Raw genomic sequence first — 24,171 nt, forward strand, 5'->3', positions numbered from 1 at the left:
GTAATTATCTATTAAAAATCAGCGTTACCTACTTGACCGGTTTTTTGTCACATAAGGTATTTTACTGTTGTAAACTGGAAATTAATTCATCCTGGTCTGGTATATTGGTTATAGAATACAACTTACTTTCTAATTTAAGGCTCGGTGCGAAATTATAAATCCGGTTTAATTGCTTTTTCGTCAAATTCAAATGCATCAGGAGGTTATTTACTGATGCAGTGCACAGCGAGTCCTGTTCAGGGTGGAAGTGTGATTTGATAACCGCTACTGTTGGTTTCGGGAAATCACAGGAAACAAAACTCTGCCTCCTCATGGACGCTTTCGATATTGCTGGATGCACGAATAAATATCACTTAGGGGCGTACCTAGGATTTTTCAAAGAGTAGGAGGGCCACAGTTACGAACTGAGTTTCCACACTTATCGCAAGTTTACCAGTCTATTCCTGTAAAAAGAATGGTCGTTATCACATATAAATAAAAATATGAGAACGGACTTTAAAAGTTCGTCAGTAATAACTTATTTTTCTCATCATTTAGGGTATCCATGTACATATTTTCCATGAATAGGTTGGTATGAAATAAATCAACGGTAAAATGAATGCAACACTTGGGTCGTTTTTCAATTGTCTAGCGATCTTTAAAACTCCTTTCTCTGCAGGAAGAAATCCTATACGAAGTTAGTCTCAAAATTGTTAGAGTCTTGATGTTAGCTGTGTGTTAGATGTCTCTTGTTTCTAAATGCTTGATGTGCACAGAGGCTCATTACCTATAGTCATTTGCTTCTGATGCGCATCATTATAGGAGTCGTGTTGGCTTGTTAAATCACCAATGCTGAAGTCATTATATACTTGAAAGCCGAGAAAATCATAACAAATTACCCTGTTTGCGCTAACAAGCGAAACCTCATCTTCCTGAAATTCCCGATGTCGGTTTTTTATTTGCCTTCCCCAGCTTCACGTTAATCGACCAGAGAGCCAATCGTGCGATACGCGTGTCATGTGCGTGATAACTGCACGCGAGGAAAACTTTGATTCCACTTGATTAGCTGAAGAAAACAGCAATGTTATCTGATTGGCCCGCATAACGTGCTGCACAGTTTTTCTATCAGCCATTCATTAAAGAGTCTCTCACTTCCAGAAAGTTTTGAAAATCAACGTAATTAGAATCATGCAAACAAGGAATCGCAGATGGTTCAGAAAGAATGGCGATGGCTAACACACGGATTACAGATGATGAACTTTAAAAAAATTTAGGATAAATTTAGGATAAATATATTTTTTTAGGATTTACAGACTGTGTCTTGGAAGTCTCGAGGCCAGCATTAAACAAAATTTTTATGGTACAAAGGTAAAGAAATACAGAATAAAAACAAAACAAACATTTTTATAACACATGAGCAGGCTGGAAATCACAAGACGCACAGACTGTTCAGATGTAGTTACTTTCTGACGCTTCTGATGACGGTTTGAAAAAACGTGGCGACTACAGACAATAGATTTGTGTAGGAAATTCAATCTTCGTCCTCTCTGGCCTACCATCACAAATACTTGTTTGACACGAAGTACAATGCCATTTTTGTTGCTGTTGTTGTTGTTGTTGTTGTTGTCATTCAAATCTCCTTCAGTCAAAGACGACTGGGAGTTTGTTTGTTATTTAAAACTCTTACCATCGCTTTGCACTAACTCTTATTAATTCACTCAACACTTCTTAAGACACTAGCATATTTTCAATATTTACAAATGTTATGGACATGAAATTGTGGTACACGCACGAACTAGCCCTTGGGAATAAAAAGTCCAGTAAAACAAATAATCTCCTAGATCTGGGGGATACTAATTAATCCTCCTTTGAAACCTACTACAGTAATTCTCTGTAAGCCAATGTAAGGTAACTTTCGATTTAAAGTAAAAGATCTCTGCAGGCGAGAGTTGATCTGTTTCGTTGAAATCATGTACAAAATAGTAACAAATGTACTCTTTACGTGGTTTAAAAGTTGATATTCGAGTGTGAATAAATTGGGGATTAAATAGCTTAGCTGATTCTCGCTAATTGTTTTTTCGAACTTTGTTCATAAATATTTAAGCCATCTTTTCCTAAAAATGTTGAAATTCGATAACAAGTTTTGGCTTATTGATCAAGCAATATTGAATTCTCTTTGAGAGAGATTCGAACGTATTCGGTACTTAAAATAATTTTCGATTACAATCACAAGCTTTGTACATTGTCGATCGAATTCGTTACCCATAAAACTGGCTACTTTGCGCTTCACCGCCAGTTCGTTTATGAAAGAAATCCATGTATCTTTTTCTTCTGTGTAATTTATAAATCCTTAATCTCTCCTCTTCTTCATCTGGGTCATCGCAATCTGTTAAATCCCATCTTAAACTCTCGTTCACTTGAGTTAACTCTGTACGTGTTGTTAGATCGTTCACTTCGTTGTTCCGCGTGTCTAAACCAGAATTTGCATTAAGTGTTGAGCCGAAGTTTTCGCCGCTACTGCTCGTGCTTCTTCCATCAGAACTGCTTGTTCTCCAGTTACTGGAAGACGTGTTTTCTGTCCTCGACGAAAATGACTTTGAACTTACAATGCTCATAACTTTCCCTTCGGTAACGTCACTTGTATCTGAGCGTGACTTCGTTCTTGACTTTTGATGGGTTCCTTCGAAGAACACAAAATTAACCTTATAATCGTATTACTTTTATAAAGATCCTTTAAGTTTCATCACACCGTTGCTTTCTCTTCTTGAAAAGAATCTCTAAATTTAGCATCTAGAAAGTGTGAACCCTTTCGAGAATATTCATCCAAAAGTTTCTTTTCATCAAAGTAATAGACAAACAACACTGTTAGAACAAACCTTCACTGGAGCTGTCAACTCCCGATGTGGGGGTTTTACTAAAGGAATTCCTACTGTTTCTACCAGATTCTTTTTTCTTCTTCTTTTTCGGTTTCGCAGGTCTCTTGGAGGTTGTTATCGACACTGATTTCTTACTCTGTGTTGGCATTTTTGTATGCTTGACATGTTCACCATTTGTCGTAGTTCGAGGCGTCCATGGCAATAAGTAAACACAACTGTCTTTGTAATGTAAAACGCGATAACAATTAGAGCCGACCCTGGGTCATCCGCGCGCGAGGTTCCCGGATGCAAAATTAGCTCAGGGGACGAAACGATTCCAGCGACCTTTTGGAAATATTTTTGGATGGAAATTGGCAGCGCAATTATCGATCCGAATCGATATTTCATTATCACGCGAGAATTCTTTTAGCTCTTTTCTCGTTAGAAAAAGGAACACAGTTGAGTAAAACCAGTTTACTATAAGCTCGGGGCAATTAAAACTCTGATTGCCACTAAACAACCAGTACTTCATAATCTGACTTCTTCGCACACTCCCGGTATTCTTCAGAATCTGAAAAAATGTGATTTTGAAAGCTGACGTTTCGAGCGTTAGCCCTTCGTCTGAGCGATACTCGAAGGGCTAACGCTCGAAACGTCAGCTTTTAAACTCTTTACGGTGGCCAATTTACATTTAACTTATCAGCTCAGTTGATAATACTTAATTACCCTGTTATACTCTCCCACCGACGCAGCACCACAGCTTCTTTAGAAACTTACCCCCTTTATTAAAATAAAATCGTTTCATCTTCTAAGTGATCAAGCAACTCGACACTCAAAACGTGGAAAAAAAATTCTACTCTGTGATGTTCCAGCTTTCAGTCTCAGTCTGCCTCAGTTCTCCATGATGTGCCCCATGTCTAGCTGTTCAATTCATTGCAAGGACATTGCATGATGTACTTCCAAAGTTCTAGAGCTTATATCTTAGGCGACCTCCTCTATAAGGTGACGAAAATCTTAGCCCGTGTAGGGTTCGCTTTACCCGGCCTTATCAATCCGGCCAAATCTGGCTAAATCCAGGATCAGCGCATGATTCAATCAAGGACTTGGAGTGTAATGTAATCGCAAGGCTTCCGAAATATGGTTTGTGAGAGACAGTTCATTGCCTCCTTCCATGAAGTAAAAGTGCCCTCCAGGCAGAACGTGTCTTTTGAAAGACCCCGATGTAAGTTCCGCCCACCCTGTAGAAAAGGAGAGAAAACTTTAATTTCCTTTTTACATAAATTGCTTATGAGCGTGAACCGGATTTTGAGACGTGACATATAATGAGGGCTCACTTCCACCCTGGGAACCCCTTTGGCCGCTCCCTTAATATTAAGATCAGGAAACATGCTCCAGAAAAATTCTAGATCGGTAACCTTGCCATTCCACACTCTTTTAACGGGATCATTTGTAGCCCTCCGCTTGCATCATTTGTGTTCCAAGATAACTGTGGTTCCAGGATCATTTTCGGAACAGTACAGTTTCTTCCTTTGAATTTCCCTCGTTTAAGAAGACTGAAATGGCCTTTGTCCAAGTCACTTACAAAGAAACAAACTAAACTGACAATAATCAAAGTTAAAGCAAGCTTTGTTGCCCATAAGAGTGCAAAAACCATGCACAGAATCTTTCAATTAGCCTTTCTTGGGAAAAATATCTACAGGCCACGAGGCGATATTTACGCAAAAGTTAACCAAACGATGTTCTGTCGTCAAAAAAAAAAAAACAAAAAAAAGAATCATTACATACTAACTGGGGATAAGGTACATTAGTGGAAACAACCACACCCACTTACCATCTTGATCGTGAAGATCATCCGATCCGTCAAAACAAGTCAGAGGACAATCAAGGACGACACCATTGGCACTCTCTTCAAATCTAGAGATAACAATCTTCGAATTAAGAAACATTCTTAAAGAACGGTACTGAAGATATCAATGTTGATGTCTTTGGCCTGTGTTGCTGCCTGTTTTGGCTCTGTTGCTCTTTTTCCGCTCGCTGCCATTTTTGGCAGGGTGATCGAAAACCGCCTGTTACGTAGGCTATATCATTTAACACACAAGGACAAACAGCTAACACCGGACGAACAATAAAAAGATGCTCTGTGCAGAGACAAAGGCTGAAAGACGGTGTTTCATCTCTTTTATACTCGTTCTAAGTAACTTCCTGAATATTTAAGTAAAACATACAAACAGAGGCAAAAGAGCGCTTTGAAGTGTGCCACTAGAATTCCCCCCCCCCCCCCCCCCAAATTTTTATATCCGCTTCTTGATCATGAACACAGGCCGGAGCTGTTGAAAAAAAAAAGTCCTATCACTTATACTATCGCCAAGCACCATTCTGATGACACGATTTGAAAAGATTGCGAGACTGGATGTTTTTCTGAAGTAATTTTATGCTGCGCCAGGAGTATCGTCGGCACTGTAACGTGTTGGGGGGGGGGGGGAATGGGTACTGATACTGATCTTAAATGATAATACTCATCACAGGTCATTACAGAGGGTGGGTAGGATGGACATTTCCGTGTCACCTGTAGTTCTGCAGCAGCGTGAGATCAGCTCTTAACACACGTGCAGCTATCTTCATCATGTCTTTGCTCTCTGTCAATACTTTTGGTGTTCCTCCCCAGCTGCTGATTTTTTTAATCAAATCATCATCAGTTTGAGTTGAAACATCTAGTGTTATTTTTGCCACCTAAAGGTGAAAGGTGAGAAAGAATGATTTAAAAGAAAGGCATGTAAACTACATCATTTGATCTTTAAACCAACAAACTTATGAATTTGCCAGGCACTTTGAAACATATTTTCCTTGAAGTGCAAGGATGTTGGGACTTAATGAACATGCCCAGGATTTTTTATTGTGATAAGTTATTTCAAGGGTGCCTCTCAGGGGTATTAGGGAACAGGAGAACATGAGCACTATGTTTCTATGTATACCTTCTTTCTAGTTTTCATAGAGGAATCAATGCCTCTATGACATGAAACATTTAGAGAGATTTATCAGAATATAAGTGCATAGTTTTAAGAGAGCATATTGAGTAATTTCAAAGAACTAGGCATCTCGACTTTTTTAACAAATTCTAAATTTTTGTCAGGAAAAAGGGAACATGTACTCCTTTCCTTCGAGTACATGAAAGATCCTCTCAATACAGTTTTATTTTTCAAAATTCATGATGTTTCAGACCAAAATGGACTTCACATTTCCAATCAAATACTGTATTTTACCCTGATTCTTAAAAACCCTCTGATGATTAAAAGAAGTTTCTTTTCCCCCTCTCACTGTGTATTAGTTGCTGGATTTCCTAATTCTCCTAAACTTCATAATTATGTTGCTAGAAAATAGTCATCTTTCAAGAAACACTCAACTTTTTTTTCAATCCCAAAACCTGAGGGTTGAGAACTAAAGAAACTAAATTAATAAGTGACAAGATTTAATGCAAAAAATTTTAAGGGTCAAAATCAAATATGACCAACATAAAGCCATGGAAAGAACCCTTTATGATACAAACCAAGGAAAACTGTTGCAAGAACTGCTTTTCATTAGAGAACTGGTAACTCCAGGGGTTAAAATTAACATGCACTACAGTCAAAACTTACAATTATGTTGTTCATGAGCTTCAAAACTATTGTTTTTTACTGACCTGAGGTGCAGTTGCTGATGATATTAGCAAGTGAACTGGCTGTGAGTTGTAGTACAGTTTCAGGTACTTTGCTGCTTCAAAGCACAATCTGGCTCCCAGACTAGAAAAAAAATGACAGCTTGTTAGGCAAGGGTCAATTAATATCTTGCTGCTTCTAGACAAGAATTCTAAAAATAGAAAAGAGTAGTAGAGTTGGTAGAGCATTGCACTGGTATGCACTGGTAATGCTGAGGTCATGGGTTCAAATCCCATACAGGTCTGAAATTTTTTCAGGTCTAATTTTCACTACTACTCAAGTACTGGTAGTATTCATTACTGCAAAGATTGCTTTGATATTCATTTCTTTGGTTAGTAACAGGTTAAGTGTTTCACAAACCTGTGACCCCAAAATGCAAATGGCTTTCCTTTTAAAATCTCCAGAACATCCTCACAGAAATCACTTAAAAATGATTCCCAGTCATCAGTAATGAAAGATTCCTTGAACCTACTCTCTCTACCAGGCAAACAAACTCCATGCACTGTGGACATTAAGTTGAAAATTCAGGATAAAACAGTGTAACATGATAAATTCTAGATCAAGGTGGTTGATGAACTCTTTAAACTTTGAGTGTGACCACCATTTAATTTCTCCTCATAGTAATACATAATGATTCATAATACTTATGAATCATTCATGACATCATAAGAATAAAGGAAATGATTACCAACCTAATAAGCTTTGATTATTAAACAAATTCTCATTGTCAGCACCAGTGCAAATGCATAGAGAAGAGTAGGGAGAATATGGTTAAGGCGTAAATTGTTAATATGTGATCAGAGGCCTATTGTCTGAGATCACCTTTTTTTGAATGTTGCAAATTTTATAAACAATGATTGAGGCATGATAGACTTTAATATTGGTAAATGTTGTAAATATGAACTCAGATTTTAATTACAACGACAAAAATCATTTTTTAACCAATGTAATATTAAGTATCTGAATATTCAAGGCAAAGTGTCAGAAAAATAAGGCTCTTTCAGAAGGCTTTGAAGGATGTCAATTCAACTGAAAACTCCTCGTAAATCATCAGCCACCGGCACTACACTTTCACCGCTCTTTCAATTTAGCAACTCTTAAATAGTTAAAAAACTGTAGGCTAAACTTCAGAATACCCCGCAACTTTGGTCCGCATCACTTACATGTGTCGGGAGGCTTTGAAGATCGAGGCATAACACAATAGACGCTATTCTTATTCAATGACATGTAAATGAGTTGCGGGGTATTCTGAAGTTGCTCCAAACTGTAAAATGATCGATCTTTAATCAACCAATGATATCAACGCAAGACTTAAAATCGAATCTTCTTTATCATTTTATCCACGACTCCATATCGCTCTGAGTGAAAATAGCATTCTCCAAAATTTATAAATCAAACCTTCTACTTCGCTTGCAAACTTTTTACCCCAGTTGGCATGGAACGCCGCTCCGCCACCAGCCCAGGGAAAGCAAATTAATCTTAGTTTTGCATTTTGCTTTTGATAAACACAACGCAGCCATTTTGAATTCATGTTTGGAATGTCTCTTAATCATTAATTAAATTATTCTTATAATAAATATTCACAGATGTTTTATCACGTGGTACAGGGAGTCATGGAAAACACTTTCGAACTGTACAGAATTATGTTTAAATCACGACTTCAGTGGCGAGTGTGAATTTTCCCCGTATTTGATGGTTAGAAGCATTTCTACCGAACGGATCAAGTCTTTTTGTGGTTTCTCTTTCCACTGAGGCAATTTGCTCAGGGATTTACGAAAGAAGTGTGTTGCTCATTTGACTCCTATCGTTCACGTACGATGAAGAACTGACGCGATTTCCCGCGTGACGCTACATTTGCTCAACTGATCCTTCGATTGAATGGCAAGAAATGGGAGAATTTGCTAGTGAAGAAGATCAACGATGGGTCTGCCCCAACGATCGACAATTATCTTTAAGGGCGAAGTGAGTAAATTTGTTTATACCCGTACCTAAATCAGTCCTCTTAACCGTGACAGTACTTCATTAGCCCTTAGGAGAAATCTACTTACTCAGTACTTGTTTATCAACTCACGCACAGGGAATATAACAGAGCAGCGAATCATCTCTGTGTTTCCGGTTGCTAAATAATTCAAACTTGTTTCGCCGCAAACACCTGGTTTTCGGTCACTTGCTCTCATTCTGCTGTGCCTACTGCTGCTTTGGTTTGGAGATGTTGTCAGTGGTCGCCAGCCATTTACTTTGAGTTTTTGCCTCTCGCTTTGGCCATGCAAATACGATGTGCTTCCGCCCTAAGAAAGTCTTAAAAAAATTCTTCAAGAAAACTCGCACCAGATGGCCTAAGTCTTTGGAAAATTTATTGTTAGTTATTATATTGTCACTCTCTTGATAGATCTGTCACTGCAGCTCTCCGATCAGGCGCAATCTTTTAATCCTAACTTTCGCTACAATATAGTTTAATAAGCTTATGTTGACTACGTGCTTTTCGATATCAGTTAACAATCTGTTAGATTAACAAACTATTATGTACTATATCAACCGAATATTTTCTTTTTGCCTTTAGGTTGAATTCAGGATGGTCTTTTCACTCAAGTACACCCGCGAGAAAAACAGGTAGAAAATCGGATATCACGGAAAGCGAACAAGAGATCATTAGAAATGTTCTGGAACGAGCGGAAAGAATTCGCCATGCAGAAGAAGAACGTATCGGGTAAGTAGTTTATATCAGTCTAAAAATATCATTAGGGATCAGGAAGAATGAGATTTCTTTGTGTATAGAAAGGGAGAAAATGTAACATATATATTCTGCATTAAAATTTAACGCTTTGTCTGCCGTGATTTGCATTCAATTGATGTTTACATTGAGCATAATTTGTTTTCTTTCGCTGAAAAAACGTTCCATTTCGTTGTGGTGAATAATGTATCTATTTGCACGTCATGCCCTTTTCCAGCATTTTATTGTGGTAAAATTTTTTTTCCGGTAAAACACTTGAAATCAAAATGTCAGATGGAATTAAAGAGACGATGCATTGGATTTATGACAAATTTCTGTTCGCAGACGTGATTGGACTTTACTGTCACCTTGGTCGGATAAGCTAATCAAAGGACAATTGAAATTCGCCAGAATTCTGATAGAGTAAACACCATTTTTCAAATTTCAATACCAGAGTTGAATTAGTTTAAATTTATATTTCCTTTTCAGAAAAAAAAAATACTTAGAAAGGCTTAGTAATCAGGATGATCTGGCATGTTTATTGTAAATAATTTTATCTCAGTTCTGCCTTAAAAGCAAAACTAAGGCTGCTTTAATCTCACACCTGCTGATCCAGACTTTTTTCACAGTCCTTATTTAAATATTATGAAAGGGGTGGAGAGGAAGTTTACAAGGTTGACACAATGCTGATTGCTAAATCTTTTAGAACAAAACACTATGCATCAATCAGTCTCGAAATTAAAAGATGGATGGTAAAAAATCTTTTCTGCTCCCCCAAGGCCAAACATTTCCTTTAAATAAACTATACAATTTTGAATTTTACCATTTCCACCTAAGTATCTTTCATGATAAATTATTAGTTGCTGTGTACAATTGACAATAATGCACACAGTCACTCACAGAATAGTGTAAAATCTTAAAATAGCAATTATATACATGTATTTGCCATGGGATCAAAATTTTGAAAACTGTTTATCAAAAACACACACTCTTGAAATAAAAGCTGGATTTTTTTCTTGTTGGGAATAATTTGCCAAATTGAAGAAACCTTTATACTGTGTGGTCAAAGTTTTACTCGATTATGCATGCAAATGCTTTTGTGTAACAGAAGTCATCCCAATCATAAAATCAAATTTCATGAGAAAATTTTAGAATTTGGAATTTTACTTTAATTTTAAAGCTTTCGAAAAAGAAGGATGTGATTTTACAAATTTGTCTGTGGTTACAGAAGTCTGAAAAAAAAGATTAACAATTGACTGTATGAGTCTACTACTCCCTTGGGAGGTTTTAAACCTTGTTATATTTTTATTTCAAAAAAATTTTTTTTTTACATTTTTTATCCCTCTAGATAGAATTACTTTGGTATTGTACATGTATTGCCAAGTATGCACTATTAGTGTTCCTGTTTTGCTTTAGTCTTAATGTTTTTTTAGGAATATCTGACTGTTGATGTGAATCATATCTTAGAAGTATTTGAAAGACTTTTTATAAAAATTTCACAGCTCACTGCTTTAGTTCGTCTCTAGGTCAAGACTGACTTTCAAAATACTTTTAACTTTTAGCATGAATATGAGCTACTTACTAAATTCTAAAATATTGATATTTTTTGTTCTCACAACCTGTATGCAAGATATTATACTGTAATCATAATGAGAAGCTACAAGTTAATCTGTATCACCTCTGAGGGTTGAGGGGGTTAAAGAGGAAAAATCAGGTACTGCAACAAGAAGTTAGCAGAGGTTTATCAAGACAAGTGTACTTGTTTTAAGTGTTTTAAGTATTTAACCCTTTAACTCCCATGAATGACCAAGACAGAAATTCTCCTTACAATATCAATACAATATCAACACATTATAAAGCAGACAAGCGATGAAAATAAAGAAAAATATCAATTAGGGGATTATAAGTTGATCCAATACCAAATTCTCCAAACTAAAATCACAAGAACTGTATGGCAAATAGTAAGGAGAATTGCTGATAAGATCTTGGGAGTTAAAGGGTGAAGGTTAGCAATTTTATCATCATCATAGTAACTCTTATGATAATTGTTATTGTTATTAATATTTTTGTTTATATTAGTGTTACTATTAATCCATTACAGCCACTAAAAAGTCTTATACCAGTGACTAAATCAGTGTTTTTGAACTAGTGTGTTTTTCTTTTTCAAAGGCGTCTTGTGGAGAAGTTGGAAAACATGCACAACAATGCTCTCGGAGATGGAAAAGAGACCTGTCTTCTTTGTGGTTCCAAATTCTCACTTAAGGTTATTTCAAAGAGATGTGATGTCTGTGATAAGGTATAAATAAAAAAAGAACAGATATAATATATTGGCACAACTTTAAAAAATTTTTTAATTTTTAGTTTTTAATGTGACTCTTGATGCTAAGTTTTATTATAAATTGAATGCAAAATTCCTTCTCTTTGTTATTCTCACCAAAGATGTAAAGAAAGTCAGATTAGAGCTCATAGAATTTGTGATAGATGCATTTGCATTTAAAAATAATCCATTTTTACCATCCTTGATGTTTTCTAAATTGAGCTTATCTTGCTTTTAATTTAGAGCATCAGTATTAAATACATTTTACGTTGCTACTTGGTGGCCAAAAACAGGTTGCTAAGTGGCAAATGTGGCTAGCAATTTAATTGCCAGAGTTTGTTTCTTCTCACTTTGGCAGCTGATATGATAGCAGCTTGGAGCGCTGTTTAGGAATTGCATTGATTGGGTGGAAGTTCTGCCAAAACTAAGAACAAAAGTATTCTTTCTTGTGACTGTAGGGTGTTAGAGTTTGAAGTCAGAAGGTCTTCTTGAGGAAATCACCAAGTACCCTTATCTCACAGCTAATTGCTATAGTATGGATATCTGTTTCCTTGAGACAAAGGTTGTTGGCTTGGGCTGATGTAGATTCATGGAAACTGAAAAAAGAAAAAAAAATTTTTGATTTTGTATGGTCTTATAAGGCTGTTAACTGGCTTTCACAGATAATGAGAACTGGTTGCATTTTACAATTTATTTCTTAAACCAAGTCTTATTTTCAGTATGTTTGTGAAAAGTGTGGTTTGAGGACTCAAGACAGTGATGGTGATAACATTTGGTTGTGCATGTTATGCAGTGAACACAGAGAGGTAAATTTACAATTACCGGGTCACATGACTGTGAAACTTTCCCTAGCCAAGGATTACTGAATACTGTAAACTGAGAGAGGATGCTCTGTGAATCTTTGGGAAGAGAAGAGCTGGAATTTAAAATTAAAATTGAAAAAAAAAAAATTAATATCCACCAGGCAAGATGATCTGGATTTCTTTAAGCTATCCTGGATCAGATTTTTTCCAGAGCCATGATACGTCACTTTTATGTGGGAATTCCCCTTAGAGAGGTTTGAATCTGCCATATTGAGATGTCATAATGCCAGGGTAACTGAAAGCTCTCCCTGAATAAACCCTTTACACCTGAATATCAGTGTGTTAACCCTGTAACTCCCAGATCAAATTTGTAATTCTCCTTATTGTCAACCATACAATTCTCATAATATCAGTTCCAAGAATTTAATATTAGATCAACTAATTATCCCCAAATTGATATTTTTCTTTATTCTCATTACTTATCTGGTTGATATCGAATTGATGTTGTAAGGAGAAATTCTGTCCTGGTCACTCATGGGAGTCAAAGGGTTAAATATTCTCTATACTGTCCTCTATACATGTCCTAAGGTGATGAAAAGGAGAATTTGTGTTACAATCTAGACCTTCTTTAGTTGGTGATCATTTCCTTTTTCTCCTGACATTAATGTGTGATTATGGGGTGATATTGTAAGGAGAAATTAGATGTCAGTTGACTCTTAAGGGTCAAAGGGTTAAGGTAAGTATCATTTTAATAGCAGTTACCACTTGCTGTTTATTTCTTATTTCTGTTCTGGGTCATTCAAGTGTAATGTAGTATGGATATTTTCTCTTTCTACAGCTCTGGAAAAGAACTGGTGCATGGTTTTTCAAAGCTATACCCAAATATACATATCCAGCAACAGGAAGACGTACTTCCTCTAACAGAACTGTGAGTTTAGAAATTACTAGTAGAGAAAGGATTGTCATTACATTAATGAATTGTTCAGCAAAAGAGAGTGTAATGCAAAAAGAGAAAATTCCAAACAGGTTGGAGACATGAATTTGATTCTCATGTGACAAAATCAAAATGATATTTGAAATAAGTATTTTGTGTCATTTTTTTGTCTCTCTTTATCCAATAAGTTCTTTTGCTGTGCATCTGTTCAATTATATATCATAATGATGTCAAAATTTAGTGTGAACAAAAAAGTGGCACACAAGGTGCAGGCAAGTGTGTTACCAACTTAAATGTTCTAATACCACATTTTGACGTCATCTGTGATCCATGACTTAATAGGCCCATGGCAACATAGAATCTATTATTTTGCAAAAAAGAAATGAAACATTGTTATTGATAATGTCATTAATGTGTCTGTCCTCCAAAAGATTAGAGGTAAAAAACAATCATAAAAGTGTTTTTCATTCAGCTTTTTATAGAAATTATTATTTGTAGGTGTCTTAATGCATCACACATTGAATTTTTCTTAAATGTGAGTTTTTAATGATTTACAGGACACAACATCTTCCAATAGCTCAGACCAAATTTTTTTCCCACAATCAAATAAATACAATCAATCATGGACAAGTTATTCAAAATCTAAAGGTAATGAATTTTTACTTTGTGAATATTTTTCAGCTTCCATTTAATGCATACACTCAATCTCTCTTTCTCCCTGTAAAAGTTGGATATAGTAGCCACAAGGTTGGTACCGCTGGACTCTAGATTGAAAGGTCTGGGTTTAAACCCTCACTGGGGCGAAAGAATTGAATCTTATGGTGCCTTTTTCCACCCAGGTGTATAAATGGGTACTACATTTAACAATATGACTTGGTTTTATCAACTGAATGGATAATATAAATTGGCCATTGTAAAGAGTATTAATTATTATTCAGAGTGTCAACCCCTTCACCAGAGCTCCAGAGCTTTATGTCCCTCATCATTCGCTCTGACGAAGGACAAAGGACGAATGCTTAAAACATCAGCTCAGAAACTGTTTATAGTGGCCAATTTACATTATCAGTTGATAAAAGCAAATTATCTTTTTATTCTCCCCCACCAATGCAGCACCACATGTCAGTTTATTTAGAAACTTACTGCCTTTATATCTAAAACAAGCTGAGGAAATCCCTTGACAAAATGCTATGAGAGGAGTCTACTATTAATACTTGATTGCAGTAAACATCCCAAATTGAATTAAGGCTGGGAGAAAAAAAGGAAGAGAAGTGAACCAATAGCATTATTACCCAGGCTGTACCTGTAATAGGCAGGCACACTATCCATGAGAAGAAACAACACCCTTACTTTGCTTCATGTTTATTAAACCTGCTACATGGCTCCTTTTTTTCCCTCTCTTTGTAAGGAAATTGTTAACAGCTAATTTTTCTTACTTTTGAATATGTAGACTATCTGGATGGTGGTATTAGAGAGGAGAGTCACTCAGAGGATGAGGAATCCAGCAGTTCCTCGGATGAAATGTTGTTTGACAGTTCAAGCACACGTAAATCTTCAAGAGGCAGATCATCCACATCTGAGGAGACAATGTCCTATACAAGACAAAAGTCAACAGAACTTTCAATGCCTGGTAGTGCCATCTTAGAAAATATAGACACTCCTCCTCCCTTCCGTAAGAGGACTCTTGCAATGTCACAAGATGAACAGCCCCGTAGATCACCAAACACAAGCCCATTGCATCAGGCCAATGGAAAGCTCAGTAAGTTATAATACAGAGTGTCTAGTTAACCTTTAACTCCTATGAGTGACCAAGATAAAATTTATCCTCACAATATCCATACAATATCAAGCAGACAAGTGATGAGAATAAAGAGAAATATCAATTAGGGGATTCTCAGTTGATCCAATAACAGATTCTCAGAACTAACATCATAGGAATTGTATGGCAGTCATTTTAAGGAGAAACACAAATAGATTCTGGGAGTGAAAGGGTTAATGATGTGTTTTTGTAGTTCAATATACATGAAAGATGCCAAAAGGTAACAAAACCAGAGAACAGATTCTCCCATGTAGTTGCAAATTTTAGGTGGTAATGTTGTTCAGTTTAATGCCTTATGCCTCAAGATTATTTTAGTGAGTATTTTATATACTCTTCTCTATTCATTTTCTTTGGTGCTGACTTGGATAATTCATTTTACAATCAAAGCTTCCTAGGTTGGCAATCATTTTATTTATTCCCATGATCTTAATGAATAATTCAGCAGGATTACTGTAACAAGAAATTAGATGCTGGCCTCTCTCAGGGTTGAAAGGGTTAAAGGTTTTGAAAGGAACTGCTAAGCTGATATGAGTTTGACTGAGTATGACATTGTAATGTTTACTTTATGTCTCTTGAATATAGCTTGTAATTGCAGATGTTTCTGCCTTTATTGATTAACATTTCTAATGGTAGTAATGGCTTTGCAAGCCTGCATCAGAGTGTTTTTTTAATTTGTCCTTTTTGTTTAGCTCCAGACAGCAGTCATACTGAGCCAGAATCTCCTAAAAGGGAAAAAAGTGGTAGTTTTACTGGAAGAGGTCACATAACTGATTTGAGAGATGAAGTTGATGCAAGGGTGAAGAAACTGGTGAGAAAGCAGGACACAGAAGAGGAAGACATTGATGAACTGGTGAGAACCTTCAAAGAATCAGAGGCTTCTGTGAGCAAGGATGTTGGTGATGCTGGTGAGTGCCCAATAGACATCCCAGGTGCACTGTGCCTGTGCATTGTTCTGGTGAACCAAAAGATTTTGTGTTGCTGTACGTCTGTTCAGTAATAGATGACAGATGATGTTAAAAGGTGATAAGAACTTAATAGTGGTGAAGTATGTCACCGATGTTCTTACCAAATTTTGACATCTTCTGTGATCTACCACTGAACAGACACATGGCAACATGATATCTAATTGTTTTACCTTGTTTATTTGATTAAACGCCACCTTGAATAAACGCTGTGGCCATGTTGTTGTTGTTGCAAATAAATACTGTTGCCTAGAATAAATGCTGCACTTGAATCATGAAAAATTTTATAAACATGGCAGTATTTAATAGAATAAATATGGTACATAATAATGAAGCAAAAAATCTTTCAATGATGACATTATCTATGCATGGATGGATCATTATTGAGAACCAATAAAAATGTGTGCATAATTGTGCCTATTAATATGTAACTACTGTCTACATTATTTCCGTTTCCTCACCTTTCTTTGCATCACACTGGGGTTTATAGATTATGGTGCATGTGTCATGTTAAAGGGGGGATCTTGCATGAATTAGTTTTTGAATAATTTTTCAGTTTCAGTTCCCTGACCTAATCTGTATTTCTTCCTCACCCCAGGGGTGTTACTTTGGGTTTTCCAGTTGTCACCCCCCCCCCCCCCTCCACAATGACCACATTTCCAAATTCCAATCCATCATGCCATCAGTGGATGAGATGAACCATGCAATGGATATCCACCGCTAAATTTGATCTGTTTGTTATTTTAAAATTAGTATTGTTGGTAATGCACCCCATAATGGATGTGCAATCAATGGACTCACTCCCCTATTCCCACCCTTTTGCTAATTTTTTACTGTCGCTGACCCCCTTGGCACAAATTTCTTTCTCTCCCCAGCCTTCTGCTGTCACTATAATCAAAGACAGTGCCATAATTTTTGCTAAGAAAACACTGTGCACTTGTTTGCTAAAATTATACCTGCTCTTTAGGCTACTTTTCTTGATGAGGAATGGCAGTTGAAATGTTGCAGTCCTCAATTGAAAGTAACTTATTGGTTTGAACTTCTAATCTGTGAGAATAGTAATCTGTCTAATAGAGGGTTGTAACCAATGCTTTGTGTGTTTTTTTTTTATTATTATTTTGTTAGGATTAGGAACATTGGAATTTGATGTCCATTATAACAAACAACACAGTCAGCTTCAGGTGACAGTTGTTTGTGCCAAGGTGAGTGTTACATTTGAACTACACAGTCAGCCAAAAACCATATAGCTTTGTATGGACATGTCTCCTCTGGGTAGTATTTATGCAGGGATAATTTTCAAGGTAATGCTGATGATAGTTGTTATTTGCAGAGCCTGAAAGCCATGGATTCCAGTGGAACATCTGATCCTTATGTTAAAATTCACCTTCTTCCTGGTGCTAGTAAGGTAAACCTGCTAAAATTGTTGTAGTATTGACTGCTGTAACCTAATTCAAACAACGAAAAAAGTATTGAGAAGCCCTATCGAGTAGCACTAGGTATCGTAATTGTAAAACCATTTTTTCTTCCTTTTTTTAAAAAATCAGTTTTGACATGTGATGAATCAATTGATTATTGGTTCAAGTTTTAAAACTGATTGGTTAAGAAAGTGACCAATCACAGAGCAAAGTAAAGCAAAATCATTTGCAAAGAGTGCTGTATTACTTTCGACACTTAATTGGAAATTGCTCTGTTGTCTGATTTTCCTTGTTTTGCAAGAATCACCAGATTTATAATGGCTAATTGGTGGTTTTTAATATAAAAGAATAGTTAGAATATGTTAGCTTTCTGTCTGGTTTTTCTTCTTCATCTCATTCCTAGAGTAACAAATTAAGGACTCGCACCAAGTACAAGACCCTGAATCCGAAATTTGATGAAGTATTGGTATATCATGGGATCACAGATGATGATATATCAAAGAAGTCTCTCAGGTAGATATCACTAGACCCTTTACACCCTAACATCAGTATGCAAATTCTCCCCACTGTTCTCTGCACATTTCGTAAGATGCGGATCAAAGAGAATTTGTTTAACAATCAAGGGCTTCTTTAGGCGGTGATCATTTCCTTTATTATTGTGACCTTAAAGTTTGATTCAGGGGTGATGCTGTGAGGAGATATTACATGCTAGTCTCTCTTAGGGTCTCAGAATTTATTTGCCAGTATTGACTATATTGGCAGTCATTCCTATCATGAAACATTTCGTTGCATTTTTTCCTTTTCACAGACTTCAGGTTTTGGACGAAGATAAACTTGGCCGCAATAATTTCATTGGAGAGACTTGTGTGGCTCTAAAGATTTTTCACAGTAAACCATCTCAGTCTTTGAAAAGGTCACTAGTCGCTAGAGGTTCTGTAAGTATAGATAGTGTCGTTATATATATTCCCATTTTTTTTTAATGTAGGTTGTCGTGTTCTTGTGTTAGACATGAAATGATCTGGGATCACATTTTTTTTTTCATGTCTCTGTCTCTTTGGATCACTGGTGCAATCATAAAATATGTGTATCTTGGAAAAGATTGAAGAAGGACGGGTAAGTACATCATTTTTTGTCGTGGTGAACAATTACATTTCCTTGCTCGTAAAGCCCTTGCATCTCCTTCAAGTTGTGATAGTTCATCGAGAAGAGCCTTGAATAGAAAAGGTTTTCTCTTCTTAGATGTATCTGTGTAGATACGAAGGTTGCATTTTTTAAGGTCGTTACCAAAGTGTGAGTCGTTTGAATGGAAGTGTTGTGAAAGAAAGGTTTCATTGTGCAGTAATTGGCCAATGGAAGAGAACACAGGTGATGGATTGTTTTGTATGGGGAGATTTAGGGGAGTGGGGCGAGATGCCCAAGGGATCGTCGGACCCTTTTTTTCTCTTGTCAAACAACCCTTTTGAGTTTGGAAAACGGGAAATACGGGAATGAGATTCTCCTTAAAGGCGATTTAAGAATGGACTTCGATGGATGTTCGTGACAGTGTAATGGAGTACAGAGGCAGAGTGCGCTGTGTGGTAGGCCCTTCTTTTTTCCTCGTTGAGATGCACCCTGCTTAAATTCTGACATATTGTCCTTTCTGCATGGTTATATCCAAAAACGACATATTCATAATCCCGAAACTGGATGCAGAAGTGTCCTTAACCAGACAATGGGGAGCAGAGGAAAGAAGTGTACGTACTGTACATTTCTTTCCTTGATAGTATTATACCCACTGAAAGGTTGATAATCTTTACAGGAATCTCCAGAACCTGATCTTGGACGTCTTCAACTGTCACTGAAGTTCAAATCACAAAAGAATCAACTTATAGTCGGTGTGATTCGCTGCGCTGGTCTGGCAGCCAAGGACGCTAATGGTTATTCAGATCCGTATGTCAAGTGGTGAGTGTCAATAAATCACTGTTTTTTTTCTGTATACCACGTCATATCAGGCTTTATGTACAATGTTGCTATTTCCCATTTCTGTTTCTTGGTTTTGATTTTTTCCCATAATCTTTCCAGTTACCTTAAACCTGATTTAAACAAAAAATCCAAGAGAAGAACGAGTGTAAAGAGAAAGACGCTAAATCCTGAATATAACGAGGTAAGAATTATCAGCTACCTTTTGCTAAAGCCTCCTACCACCATTTATCTTAACGAGTAACGAAGTTCTCTCAGTCAGTTTTATATCATAAAGGGAGTAAGTTTCTAAGGAAACTATGGCGATGCGTCGGTGGGAGAGTATAACAAGTTAATTTGGTTTTATCAACTGACTCAATAAAGTAAGTTGGCCACCTTAGAGAATTTCTAAAGCCGATGTTTCGAGCTTCAGCCCTTCGTCTTAAAAAAGGGCTAACGACGATTTAAATGATCAATTTAGTTGATAAAATGGCATCTTTGTGTATTATGTTTTGTCCCAACAGGAATTTGTTTATGATATCGCGCACAGTGACCTCGCGAAGAAAAGTTTAGAATTAACAGTTTGGGATCATGATGTTGGAAAAAGTAACGATTTTATAGGTAAGAGACCATAGGTTTTCTGTACCGTTTACATAGTGACATTTGCGCTGCATCAGGATGATTTAGAGTCGCTTACATTGAGTTACCTTACAGACTCATGAGATGGTAAAGCATTGTGGGTAACACTTACCCTCTTCCCCTGTGGCATAAAGAGATGAGAAATATTCCTGATTTGGTATTGAATTCTATGATGCTACACCCTCCCCAATTATGTCAAGCAGTGAAAATTAGTTTAATACATCCGTGAAAAGTAAACAAAGCTTCTTGACTGATTATCTTTAAAATAAAAACCCAAAGTAATCAGAACAGCCAGTTGAGACAAAGGTAACTTTCACAGGGAGCCCATGGTATACGAAGTAAGTTCAGGAAGCCGGCCTCGAGTGCTAGAAAATACGAGTGATCAAAACTCGATTGGGTTAGTGTGGCATCTGATTAGATGAGAAGGTGGCGCGAGTTATCTAGAGCAATCAAATGGCGCAGTGAAGCTAAACCACTGCAATTCCAAATTTCCTTCGACACTCTTACTAGAATTGCGCTAAGACAGGTCCCCTTCATGAAAACTTAGGTACCTTATTAAACAATAATATGTCTTTCCTAGGTGGAGTTGTGATGGATATCAACTCGACCGGAAGTGCATTGATGCACTGGTACGCCATGCTGAAAAACCCAAACCAAGCACACACTTATTGGCACACGCTGGAAAAACTAACCAATCACGAACAGGAATAATATTTTGGGCTTAGTTATAGTAAATATTCGAAGAAGTCTCATAGTAGTTGTGTTACTCAATGTCACAGCGGTTCACCCAATACTAATCACTTCTCGTATAATAACCATCACTAAACAATGGACAGTGTAGAGACCAGGAGATAAAGCTAACGATGCCTGCCCATAGAGCTGCTTTCGATTGAGTGTTGTGAAAGCAAAACCAAAATAATCACCAATGAAATGAGAGGAAGATATCTCATTGAGCCGATAAGAACTCAAATTCAAAACGAACTGTTCGAGTGAAGCGCGCGAAAATACGAGTGACCAAGTCGTGATTGGTTTTAGTTTTGCATCTGATTGGTTGAGAAAGTGGAGCAAGCTTTCCGGACCAATCACACAGGAAAGAAGAGCAAACCAAGCAATCTCAGATTCCTTTCAACACTCATTTGAGAATTGCCGAGCGACTTGGTGGAATAGTCAATTCCTGAACTATTTCGGAATTTTCATCAATTTATAGAAACTTTCAGACAACAAAAGGCGTTTTACTTCTGAACTGATAAAACTGTCTAGGCAAATCCGTTTAATACAGTAAACTCCCTGTGCACAAAAAAGTTTGTCTCCTTCCGAGAATTGGATGGGCTAGACAGACGAATTACAATTGTTATTTATTTTTGTTAATAGCGGTCGAATTAGAACATTTTTCAGTTAAAACACAGAATGCCACAAAACAAACAAACAAAAACAACAAGAAATAGGTCATTGCTTCCAAATAGAATCATACTCCAGAATGAGACGGAGACACTCAACTTGGATCGGAAGCTTTCCTGATTAGGAAGGATTCCCATCTTAGCTGAGATACACTAAAGACTTTATTCTGAATTGGCCAGTGAGTTTAAGGAGGTCTTGATGTTCCTAGTTTCAGAGGTATTCAAGGTATAAATAATTTCATGCGTTAAGGTCACATTTGGATTCTCCTTAAAGACCATTTGTTATCACCTGGGAGGAGGAACGGTAAGGGGTCGGAGAATTTAATTTAAATTTACCTGTTTCCCTCCCCCCCCCCCCGGCTCTGTAATATTCTGACACCCCCTCTTTTTTACTGGCAGTCAAATTTCTACGGTCACCCCCCTTTACACTCTGTCAGCGACGACTTATCCCGCCTCTCCCTCCCCCCTTGAAATCCACGTGATACCCCCAAATCCTCCGACCCCCCTCCGTAGGTGATAAATAGTAACAGATCCCTTACTTGAGGGTGAGGGGGGGGGGGGAGTTGAGGGTGCAGGGGGAAGGAGTTGAGGGCATGGAGGACAAATTTATTTTTTGTTATGTCAGTAATTTTCGTTATTTTCAACTAAAAATAAAAATGTCTTTTGTTTATGTTGCTCCATATGTATGCCAATTATTTAGGAAAAAATATACATTTTTGTTTTCATACACCTTTCAATGTCAATTGTCCGTTATCTCATTACTGAGGAGACTGACAGACAATTAAGGAAATGATAACGAACAATTTTGTCAATTTATAGAAATAAATTGTCCGATATATACCGCGGGCCAAACAGTTAGCTGAGAGAGCGACGAATTTTTGAAAGAAGCTTTTTATATTCCCTCTGACAGTGTAAAAGAAAAACGGTTGCATAGATCGTTAACAATAATTTGAAAGGTTGTGCAACAATAATGTATTGGAAATTTTAAAATGTAATCTTAGGTATTAACTTAATATATGTAAAGCCGTTAGCTATATAAGATCATATAACAGGGAATGGAAATAAAAAAAAGCAGGAGTCGCCCTGGTTGTGTTTGTTGTGGTAGTCCCGAATCTAAGTCGCTTGGTTGCTTTATTTTGATAACCGAGCCGTTGAATCTCCAACCTGTAAAATTTATGTCAAAATACGTTTAAAAGCCGGTTTTATCAAACTTAGGTCAAAAGTTGGCGGCGACGCAACTTCCAGAGGGGGGCAACGCACTCCTGCTTCGGGGCGATGCAGCTTGGGGCGACCTAGCAAGCCTACTGCCTTGGAGGCGAATAAATCGCTAACACTCGAGGCGATGGACGTCATTGAGCACGGTATCCTTCGCTTAAGAGGAGTTGGTGATACGACTTAGTCGCTCTGTTTCCTTCCACCCCTCTAACGGGGAACTCTCTTTCAAGAGTTGCACTCTGCGCTCATAGTAATTGGGTCGACATGTCTTGCCTACATAAATCCAAGCGCAAACAGAATTAACTGGTTTTTGAGCTGAGACCTGTACATCTACTCCTTTCTTTTAGGTCTAAAAATAAAACTTCGGGCCCATAAAGGCGACGGAACATTAAAAAAAGGGCTGTTGTCTTATTAGCTTAAGTCAACGAAATATGTTCTCTGAAATTTTATAGCAGTGTACTGTCCGAAAACGCGTTTTTAAATCCACTTGACTCGATTAGAAGATAAAATGTGCACTCATTAGAGCGACAAGTGGTTCAGTCTGGTTCAACCAAAATTATTACAATACATTTTTCCACTAACTCAGGCAAAGTGCATCATCACACCAAACTGGCCAGTTTGTTATAGGAATCACGGCATAAGGCGTCCTAAAGAGTATGTTTAGCCCACGTAATAACCACAAATGTATAAAAAACAGAGATTGTTTGGAACAGATCTTCTAAGAATTCAATTTTATTCAGCCGGAATGCTAAATCTTAAATAATACGTCCGTATTTAAGACGTACTTTTTGTCTACTTTTGAAAAGAATTTCAGCAGTAGGTTATACTTCATTCAGTCTTTTTGTTTGTATTTTTAAACAAACGTTTGAAAAGTCTCCGCTTTCTTGATCCTTTCCAAACTACAGTGGTGATGTTTCGCATAAAAATAGTGCTGGCAAACAAAAGTATGCAAACAAGAAGTTGTGCTTTAATTAAGTTAACATTATAGTTTATCACAGTTTAAGCCGTAGGGAACATTTGATGGATTTTTATTTGCGATAGCAGGGTCTTTCTCAGCCACGCTTGGGGATGTTTGTTGTGCTTGTTTTCTTTCCTTTCTTAGTTTCCTTTTTCTCTTCTTGACCTGAGATCTTTCCCTGCAAGTATCAAGTGTCAGATTGTTATGATCTATACATTCTATCTATGAGTTGTCTGCTGCGATTTGTATTTACTATTACAGCTTGCAATAGTTTTTTATTCTGTGGTTAGGATTGTGCAAACTGCCTTGAAGTAGATTTTGCAGATTGGCTTCTTAATTTTCCTTGTTTCATGGTCAATTACATAGTCTAGGAAACTTTCACTCACCAATGGCTGGGTATCTCCTTGTAATCCAGAATGGCAGAGTCTTCTTCGGCCACACTTTTTGATGTTTCTTTCCTTTTTACTTTACTTCGTTTCTTCTTTTCTTTAGACCTCTTCCTGTGGAAAATGATTTCCATACTCCTCTGAGCCATATTTTT

At 37.0% G+C, this 24,171-nt stretch overlaps 3 protein-coding genes across 5 annotated transcripts; 1 reads left to right on the plus strand and 2 right to left on the minus strand.

Annotated features, from left to right (window-relative positions):
• Positions 1 to 1,668: 1,668 nt before the first annotated feature.
• LOC113679242 (uncharacterized) lies at positions 1,669 to 3,085 on the minus strand. The gene is made up of 2 exons (XM_027196192.2): positions 2,856 to 3,085; positions 1,669 to 2,659 (listed from the first exon to the last, which is right to left on the minus strand). The coding sequence occupies exons 1-2, from the start codon at positions 3,001 to 3,003 to the stop codon at positions 2,238 to 2,240; spliced, it is 570 nt and encodes a 189-aa protein (XP_027051993.2). The 5' UTR covers positions 3,004 to 3,085; the 3' UTR covers positions 1,669 to 2,237.
• Positions 3,086 to 3,598: 513 nt separating this feature from the next.
• LOC113679240 (S-acyl fatty acid synthase thioesterase, medium chain) lies at positions 3,599 to 8,711 on the minus strand. 2 transcript variants are annotated; one of them, XM_089189404.1, is made up of 6 exons: positions 8,575 to 8,711; positions 6,887 to 7,028; positions 6,511 to 6,610; positions 5,401 to 5,564; positions 4,666 to 4,748; positions 3,599 to 4,072 (listed from the first exon to the last, which is right to left on the minus strand). In XM_089189404.1, coding segments are annotated over exons 1-6 (633 nt in total). In that variant the 5' UTR covers positions 8,576 to 8,711; the 3' UTR covers positions 3,599 to 3,929. The 2 variants fall into 2 exon arrangements, with proteins under 2 accessions (XP_089045530.1, XP_089045529.1); XM_089189403.1 differs by lacking the exon at positions 8,575 to 8,711 and adding an exon at positions 7,925 to 8,083.
• LOC113679239 (rabphilin-3A) lies at positions 8,114 to 22,538 on the plus strand. Of its 2 annotated transcripts, none has more exons than XM_027196188.2 (17): positions 8,114 to 8,488; positions 9,087 to 9,233; positions 11,406 to 11,532; positions 12,273 to 12,359; positions 13,195 to 13,284; positions 13,848 to 13,938; positions 14,738 to 15,046; positions 15,796 to 16,011; positions 17,194 to 17,270; positions 17,399 to 17,473; positions 17,887 to 17,996; positions 18,292 to 18,418; positions 18,582 to 18,596; positions 19,282 to 19,424; positions 19,545 to 19,626; positions 19,946 to 20,042; positions 20,641 to 22,538. In XM_027196188.2, the coding sequence occupies exons 1-17, from the start codon at positions 8,415 to 8,417 to the stop codon at positions 20,769 to 20,771; spliced, it is 1,998 nt and encodes a 665-aa protein (XP_027051989.2). In that variant the 5' UTR covers positions 8,114 to 8,414; the 3' UTR covers positions 20,772 to 22,538. The 2 variants fall into 2 exon arrangements, with proteins under 2 accessions (XP_027051989.2, XP_089045481.1); XM_089189355.1 differs by lacking the exon at positions 8,114 to 8,488 and adding an exon at positions 8,747 to 8,884.
• The last annotated feature ends 1,633 nt before the right edge of the window (positions 22,539 to 24,171 follow it).

Source organism: Pocillopora damicornis, chromosome 12, assembly GCF_964200805.1.
Source record: "Pocillopora damicornis chromosome 12, jaPocDami1.2, whole genome shotgun sequence".
NCBI classification, from domain to species: Eukaryota; Metazoa; Cnidaria; class Anthozoa; order Scleractinia; family Pocilloporidae; genus Pocillopora; species Pocillopora damicornis.

Bases quoted from the DNA above. Each gene is read 5' to 3' on its own strand.
- LOC113679242 (XM_027196192.2), bottom strand. From the start codon at position 3,003: ATGCCAACACAGAGTAAGAAATCAGTGTCGATAACAACCTCCAAGAGA. The intron at 2,660-2,855 runs GTTTGTTCTAAC...TGTTCTTCGAAG, and splicing joins AGTTGACAGCTCCAGTGAAG to GAACCCATCAAAAGTCAAGA.
- LOC113679240 (XM_089189403.1), bottom strand. From the start codon at position 8,057: ATGAATTCAAAATGGCTGCGTTGTGTTTATCAAAAGCAAAATGCAAAA. The intron at 6,611-6,886 runs GTTTGTGAAACA...TTTTTTTTCTAG, and splicing joins TTTGCATTTTGGGGTCACAG to TCTGGGAGCCAGATTGTGCT. The intron at 5,565-6,510 runs GTCAGTAAAAAA...TTTCACCTTTAG, and splicing joins CATCAGCAACTGCACCTCAG to GTGGCAAAAATAACACTAGA.
- LOC113679239 (XM_089189355.1), top strand. From the start codon at position 8,802: ATGTGCTTCCGCCCTAAGAAAGTCTTAAAAAAATTCTTCAAGAAAACT. The intron at 12,360-13,194 runs GTAAATTTACAA...CTCTTTCTACAG, and splicing joins TATGCAGTGAACACAGAGAG to CTCTGGAAAAGAACTGGTGC. The intron at 13,939-14,737 runs GTAATGAATTTT...TTGAATATGTAG, and splicing joins AAGTTATTCAAAATCTAAAG to ACTATCTGGATGGTGGTATT.